General features: G+C 65.9%; 1 protein-coding gene across 1 annotated transcript in view; it reads right to left on the reverse strand.

Moving 5' to 3' along the window:
• LOC132816925 (putative uncharacterized protein DDB_G0271982) overlaps positions 1-5,689 on the reverse strand; it is a gene marked incomplete at its 5' end in the record, with an annotated part of 20,456 nt that extends 14,767 nt beyond the window's left edge. The window contains 3 exons of the mRNA XM_060826950.1: positions 3,323-3,423; positions 5,064-5,132; positions 5,636-5,689. Coding sequence (XP_060682933.1) covers positions 3,323-3,423; positions 5,064-5,132; positions 5,636-5,689 — 224 coding nt within the window. The remainder of the gene's footprint in view (positions 1-3,322; positions 3,424-5,063; positions 5,133-5,635) is intronic.
• Between the last annotated feature and the right edge of the window lie 1,811 nt (positions 5,690-7,500).

A 7,500-nucleotide genomic window follows, 5' to 3' on the forward strand; every position in this document is an offset into this window, starting at 1 on the left:
CTCTCGCTCTCGCTCTCGCTCTCGCTCTCTCAATCGCTCTCGCTCTCTCAATCGCTCTCTCTCAATCGCTCTCGCTCGCTCTCTCTCGCGCTCTCTCGCTCTCTCTCGCTCATTCTCTCGCTCTCAAGCTCTCTCTGGCGCGCTCTCTGGCGCGCTCTCTGGCGCGCTCTCGCTCTCTCTGGCGCTCTCTCTGGCGCTCTCTCTGGCGCTCTCTCTGGCGCTCTCGCGCTCTCTCTGGCGCTCTCTGGCGCTCTCTGGCGCTCTCTGGCGCTCTCTGGCGCTCTCTGGCGCTCTCTGGCGCTCTCTCGCGCTCTCATTCTCAAGCACTCACTCACTCGCGCTCTCGCTCGCTCTCGCTCGCTCTCGCTCTCTCGCTCGCTCTCTCGCTCTCGCTCGCTCTCGCTCTCTCTCTCGCTCGCTCTCTCGCTCTCTCTGGCGCTCGCTCTCTCGCTCTCTCTGGCGCTCTCTCTGGCGCTCTCTCTGGCGCTCTCTCTGGCGCTCTCTCTGGCGCTCTCCCTGGCGCTCTCTCTGGCGCTCTCTCGCTCTCTCAAGCACTCACTCACTCGCGCTCTCTCTGGCGCTCTCTCTGGCGCTCTCTCTGGCGCTCTCTCGCTCTCTCTGGCGCTCTCTCGCTCTCTCTGGCGCTCTCTCGCTCTCTCTGGCGCTCTCTCGCTCTCTCTTGGCGCTCTCTCTGGCGCTCTCTCGCTCTCGCTCTCGCTCTCGCTCACTCTCAAGCACTCACTCGCTCTCTGGCGAGCTCTCTGGCGCGCTCTCTGGCGCGCTCTCTGGCGCTCTCTCTGGCGCTCTCTGGCGCTCTCTCGCGCTCTCGCTCTCTCGCGCTCTCGCTCTCTCGCTCTCTCGCTCTCTCGCGCTCTCGCGCTCTCGCGCTCTCGCGCTCTCGCTCTCTCGCTCTCTCGCTCTCTCGCGCTCTCGCTCTCTCGCTCTCTCGCGCTCTCTCGCTCTCTCGCGCTCTCGCGCTCTCGCGCTCTCGCTCTCTCGCGCTCTCGCTCTCTCGCGCTCTCGCTCTCTCGCTCTCTCGCGCTCTCGCTCTCTCGCGCTCTCTCGCTCTCTCGCTCTCTCGCTCTCTCGCGCTCTCGCTCTCTCGCTCTCTCGCGCTCTCTCGCTCTCTCTCGCTCTCTCTGGCGCTCTCTCTGGCGCTCTCTCTGGCGCTCTCTCTGGCGCTCTCTCTGGCGCTCTCAAGCACTCTCTGGCGCTCTCTCTGGCGCTCTCTCGCTCTCTCTGGCGCTCTCTCTGGCGCTCTCTCGCTCTCTCTGGCGCTCTCTCGCTCTCTCTGGCGCTCTCTCGCTCTCGCTCTCGCTCACTCTCAAGCACTCACTCGCTCTCTGGCGCTCTCTCTGGCGCTCTCTCTGGCGCTCTCTCTGGCGCTCTCTCTGGCGCTCTCTCTGGCGCTCTCAAGCACTCTCTGGCGCTCTCTCTGGCGCTCTCTCTGGCGCTCTCTCTGGCGCTCTCTCGCTCTCTCTGGCGCTCTCTCGCTCTCTCTGGCGCTCTCTCGCTCTCTCTGGCGCTCTCTCGCTCTCTCTGGCGCTCTCTCGCTCTCGCTCTCGCTCACTCTCAAGCACTCACTCGCTCTCTGGCGCTCTCTCTGGCGCTCTCTCTGGCGCTCTCTCTGGCGCTCTCTCGCGCTCTTGCTCTCTTGCTCTCTCGCTCTCTCGCGCTCTCTCGCTCTCTCTCGCGCTCTCGCTCTCTCGCGCTCTCTCGCTCTCTCTCGCTCTCTCGCGCTCTCGCGCTCTCGCGCTCTCGCGCTCTCGCTCTCTCGCGCTCTCTCGCTCTCTCGCGCTCTCTCTGGCGCTCTCTCGCTCTCTCTGGCGCTCTCTCTGGCGCTCTCTCTGGCGCTCTCTCTGGCGCTCTCAAGCACTCTCTGGCGCTCTCTCTGGCGCTCTCTCTGGCGCTCTCTCTGGCGCTCTCTCGCTCTCTCTGGCGCTCTCTCTGGCGCTCTCTCTGGCGCTCTCTCTGGCGCTCTCTCTGGCGCTCTCTCTGGCGCTCTCAAGCACTCTCTGGCGCTCTCTCTGGCGCTCTCTCGCTCTCTCTGGCGCTCTCTCTGGCGCTCTCTCGCTCTCGCTCACTCTCAAGCACTCACTCGCTCTCTGGCGCTCTCTCTGGCGCTCTCTCTGGCGCTCTCTCGCGCTCTTGCTCTCTCGCGCTCTTGCTCTCTCGCGCTCTCTCGCGCTCTCTCGCGCTCTCGCGCTCTCGCTCTCTCGCTCTCTCGCGCTCTCAAGCACTCTCTCGCTCTCTCTGGCGCTCTCTCTGGCGCTCTCTCTGGCGCTCTCTCTGGCGCTCTCAAGCACTCTCTGGCGCTCTCTCTGGCGCTCTCTGTGGCGCTCTCTGGCGCTCTCTCGCTCTCGCTCTCGCTCTCGCTCACTCTCAAGCACTCACTCGCTCTCTGGCGCTCTCTCTGGCGCTCTCTCGCGCTCTCGCTCTCTCGCGCTCTCCCGCTCTCTCTGGCGCTCTCTCGCTCTCTCTGGCGCTCTCTCTGGCGCTCTCTCGCTCTCGCTCTCGCTCACTCTCAAGCACTCACTCGCTCTCTGGCGCTCTCTCTGGCGCTCTCTCTGGCGCTCTCTCGCGCTCTTGCTCTCTCGCGCTCTTGCTCTCTCGCGCTCTCTCGCGCTCTCTCGCGCTCTCTCGCTCTCTCTCGCTCTCTCGCGCTCTCGCTCTCTCGCGCTCTCGCGCTCTCGCTCTCTCGCTCTCTCGCGCTCTCGCTCTCTCGCTCTCTCGCTCTCTCGCTCTCTCGCTCTCTCGCTCTCTCGCTCTCTCGCGCTCTCGCGCTCTCGCTCTCTCGCGCTCTCGCTCTCTCGCTCTCTCGCTCTCTCGCGCTCTCGCGCTCCCGCGCTCTCAAGCACTCTCTCGCTCTCTCTGGCGCTCTCTCTGGCGCTCTCTCTGGCGCTCTCTCTGGCGCTCTCTCTGGCGCTCTCAAGCACTCTCTGGCGCTCTCTCGCTCTCTCTGGCGCTCTCTCTGGCGCTCTCTCGCTCTCGCTCTCGCTCACTCTCAAGCACTCACTCGCTCTCTGGCGCTCTCTCTGGCGCTCTCTCTGGCGCTCTCTCGCGCTCTTGCTCTCTCGCTCTCTCGCTCTCTCTCGCTCTCTCGCTCTCTCGCGCTCTCGCGCTCTCGCTCTCTCGCGCTCTCGCTCTCTCGCGCTCTCGCGCTCTCGCTCTCTCTCAAGCACTCACTCACTCGCTCTCTCTCGCTCTCTCTCGCTCTCTCTGGCGCTCTCTCGCTCTCTCTGGCGCTCTCTCGCTCTCTTTCTGGTGCTCTCTGGCGCTCTCTCTGGCGCTCTCTCTGGCGCTCTCTCTGGCGCTCTCTCGCTCTCTTTCTGGTGCTCTCTGGCGCTCTTTCTGGCGCTCTTTCTGGCGCTCTTTCTGGCGCTCTTTCTGGCGCTCTTTCTGGCGCTCTTTCTGGCGCTCTCTCTGGCGCTCTCTCTGGCGCTCTCTCTGGCGCTCTCTCTGGCGCTCTCTCGCTCTCGCTCTCGCTCAAGCACTCACTCGCTCTCTCTCGCTCTCTCTGGCGCTCTCTCGCTCTCTCGCTCTCTCTCACTCTCTGGCGCTCTCTCGCTCTCTCGCTCTCTCGCTCTCTCGCTCTCGCTCTCTCGCTCTCGCTCTCTCGCTCTCGCTCTCGCTCTCTCGCTCTCGCTCTCGCTCTCTCGCTCTCGCTCTCGCTCTCGCTCTCTCGCTCTCGCTCTCTCGCTCTCGCTCTCGCTCTCTCGCTCTCTCTCAAGCACTCACTCACTCGCTCTCTCTCGCTCTCTCGCTCTCTCTCACTCTCAAGCACTCACTCACTCGCTCTCTCTCGCTCTCTCGCTCTCTCTCACTCTCAAGCACTCACTCGCGCTCTCTCTCGCTCTCTCTGGCGCTCTCTCGCTCTCTCTGGCGCTCTCTCGCTCTCTCTGGCGCTCTCTCGCTCTCTCTGGCGCTCTCTCGCTCTCTTTCTGGCGCTCTCTCGCTCTCTCTCTCGCTCTCTCTCTGGCGCTCTCTCTGGCGCTCTCTCTGGCGCTCTCTCTGGCGCTCTCTCTGGCGCTCTCTCACTCTCAAGCACTCACTCTCTCGCTCTCTCTGGCGCTCTCGCTCTCGCGCTCTCGCGCTCTCGCTCTCTCGCTCTCTCGCTCTCTCGCTCTCTCGCTCTCTCGCTCTCGCGCTCTCGCTCTCTCGCTCTCTCGCTCTCGCGCTCTCGCGCTCTCGCGCTCTCGCTCTCTCGCGCTCTCGCTCTCTCGCGCTCTCGCTCTCGCGCTCTCGCGCTCTCGCGCTCTCGCTCTCTCGCGCTCTCGCTCTCTCGCTCTCTCGCGCTCTCGCTCTCTCGCTCTCTCGCTCTCTCTCACTCTCTGGCGCTCTCTCGCTCTCTCTCACTCTCTGGCGCTCTCTCGCTCTCGCTCTCTCGCTCTCGCTCTCTCTCGAGCACTCACTCTCTCTCAAGCACTCACTCACTCGCTCTCTCTCGCTCTCTCTCACTCTCAAGCACTCACTCACTCGCTCTCTCTCGCTCTCTCGCTCTCTCTCACTCTCAAGCACTCACTCGCGCTCTCTCTCGCTCTCTGGCGCGCTCTCTGGCGCGCTCTCTGGCGCGCTCTCTGGCGCGCTCTCTGGCGCTCTCTCTCTCACTCACTCGCTCTCTCTGGCGCTCTCGCGCTCTCTCTGGCGCTCTCTCTCGCTCTCTCTGGCGCTCTCTCGCTCTCTCGCTCTCGCTCTCTCTCTCTCTCTCACTCTCAAGCACTCACTCGCTCTCTCTCGCTCTCTCTGGCGCTCTCTCTGGCGCTCTCGCTCTCGCTCTTGCTCTCTCTCACTCTCAAGCACTCACTCACTCGCTCTCTCTGGCGCTCTCTCTGGCGCTCTCTCTGGCGCTCTCTCTGGCGCTCTCTCTGGCGCTCTCTCTGGCGCTCTCTCGCTCTCGCTCGCTCTCAAGCACTCACTCTCTCGCTCTCTCTGGCGCTCTCTCTGGCGCTCTCTCTGGCGCTCTCTCTGGCGCGCTCTCGCTCTCTCTCACTCTCAAGCACTCACTCTCTCTCGCTCTCTCTGGCGCTCTCTCGCGCTCTCGCTCTCTCGCTCTCGCTCTCGCTCTCTCTCACTCTCAAGCACTCACTCACTCGCTCTCTCTCGCTCTCTCTGGCGCTCTCTCGCTCTCTCTGGCGCTCTCTCGCTCTCTCTGGCGCTCTCTCGCTCTCTCTGGCGCTCTCTCTGGCGCTCTCTCTGGCGCTCTCTCGCTCTCGCTCGCTCTCTCTCACTCTCAAGCACTCACTCTCTCTGGCGCTCTCTCTGGCGCTCTCTCTGGCGCTCTCTCTGGCGCTCTCTCTGGCGCGCTCTCGCTCTCTCTCACTCTCAAGCACTCACTCTCTCTCGCTCTCTCTGGCGCTCTCTCGCGCTCTCGCTCTCTCGCTCTCGCTCTTGCTCTCTCTCACTCTCAAGCACTCACTCACTCGCGCTCTCTCGCTCTCTCTGGCGCTCTCTCGCTCTCTCTGGCGCTCTCTGGCGCTCTCTGGCGCTCTCACTCTCGCGCTCTCACTCTCGCGCTCTCACTCTCTCGCTCTCACTCTCTCGCTCTCACTCTCTCGCTCTCTCGTGCTCTCTCGTGCTCTCTCTGGCGCTCGCTCTCTCGCTCTCTCTGGCGCTCGCTCTCTCGCTCTCTCTGGCGCTCGCTCTCTCGCTCTCTCTGGCGCTCGCTCTCTCGCTCTCTCTGGCGCTCGCTCTCTCGCTCTCTCTGGCGCTCGCTCGCTCTCTCTCTCTGGCGCTCGCTCGCTCTCTCTGGCGCTCTCAATCTCTCTCTCGCGCGCGCTCTCTCTCTCGCGCGCGCTCTCTCTCTCTCGCGCGCGCGCGCTCTCTCTCTCTCGCGCGCGCGCTCTCTCTCTCTCGCGCGCGCGCGCGCTCTCTCTCTCGCGCGCGCGCGCGCGCTCTCTCTCTCTCGCGCGCGCGCTCTCTCTCTCGCGCGCGCGCGCGCTCTCTCTCTCGCGCGGCGCGCGCTCTCTCTCTCGCGCGCCCGCGCTCTCTCTCTCGCGCGCGCGCTCTCTCTCTCGCGCGCGCGCGCTCTCTCTCTCTCCGCGCGCGCGCGCTCTCTCTCTCTCCGCGCGCGCGCGCTCTCTCTCTCTCCGCGCGCGCGCGCTCTCTCTCTCTCGCGCGCGCGCGCTCTCTCTCTCTCTCGCTCGCGCGCGCGCGCTCTCTCTCTCTCTCGCGCGCGCGCTCTCTCTCTCTCTCGCTCGCGCGCGCGCGCTCTCTCTCTCGCGCGCGCGCGCTCTCTCTCTCTCTCGCTCGCGCGCGCGCGCGCGCTCTCTCTCTCTCTCGCTCGCGCGCGCGCGCTCTCTCTCTCTCTCGCTCGCGCGCGCGCGCTCTCTCTCTCTCGCTCGCGCGCGCTCTCTCTCTCTCGCTCGCGCGCGCGCGCTCTCTCTCTCTCTCTCTCTCTCTCTCTCGCGCGCTCTCTCTCTCTCGCTCGCGCGCGCGCGCTCTCTCTCTCTCTCTCGCTCGCGCGCGCGCGCTCTCTCTCTCTCGCTCGCGCGCGCGCGCTCTCTCTCTCGCGCTCGCGCGCGCGCGCTCTCTCTCTCTCGCGCGCTCTCTCTCTCTCGCTCGCGCGCGCGCGCTCTCTCTCTCTCGCTCGCGCGCGCTCTCTCTCTCTCGCTCGCGCGCGCGCGCTCTCTCTCTCTCGCTCGCGCGCGCGCGCTCTCTCTCTCTCGCTCGCGCGCGCGCGCTCTCTCTCTCTCGCTCGCGCGCCCGCTCTCTCTCTCTCTCGCTCGCGCGCGCGCGCTCTCTCTCTCTCGCTCGCGCGCGCGCGCTCTCTCTCTCGCTCGCGCGCGCGCGCTCTCTCGCGCGCGCGCGCGCTCTCTCGCGCGCGCGCGCGCTCTCTCTCTCGCGCGCGCGCGCTCTCTCTCTCGCGCGCGCTCTCTCTCTCGCTCGCGCGCGCGCGCGCGCTCTCTCTCTCGCGCGCGCGCGCTCTCTCTCACTCTCAAGCACTCACTCTCTCGCTCTCTCTGGCGCTCTCTCTGGCGCTCTCTCTGGCGCTCTCTCTGGCGCGCTCTCGCTCTCTCTCACTCTCAAGCACTCACTCTCTCTCGCTCTCTCTGGCGCTCTCTCGCGCTCTCGCTCTCTCGCTCTCGCTCTTGCTCTCTCTCACTCTCAAGCACTCACTCACTCGCGCTCTCTCGCTCTCTCTGGCGCTCTCTCGCTCTCTCTGGCGCTCTCTGGCGCTCTCTGGCGCTCTCACTCTCGCGCTCTCACTCTCTCGCTCTCACTCTCTCGCTCTCACTCTCTCGCTCTCTCGTGCTCTCTCGTGCTCTCTCTGGCGCTCGCTCTCTCGCTCTCTCTGGCGCTCGCTCTCTCGCTCTCTCTGGCGCTCGCTCTCTCGCTCTCTCTGGCGCTCGCTCGCTCTCTCTCTCTGGCGCTCGCTCGCTCTCTCTGGCGCTCTCACTCTCTCTCTCGCGCGCGCTCTCTCTCTCGCGCGCGCTCTCTCTCTCTCGCGCGCGCTCTCTCTCTCTCGCGCGCGCTCTCTCTCTCTCGCGCGCGCGCGCTCTC

Source organism: Hemiscyllium ocellatum, chromosome 6 (assembly GCF_020745735.1).
Source record: "Hemiscyllium ocellatum isolate sHemOce1 chromosome 6, sHemOce1.pat.X.cur, whole genome shotgun sequence".
NCBI lineage: Eukaryota > Metazoa > Chordata > Chondrichthyes > Orectolobiformes > Hemiscylliidae > Hemiscyllium > Hemiscyllium ocellatum.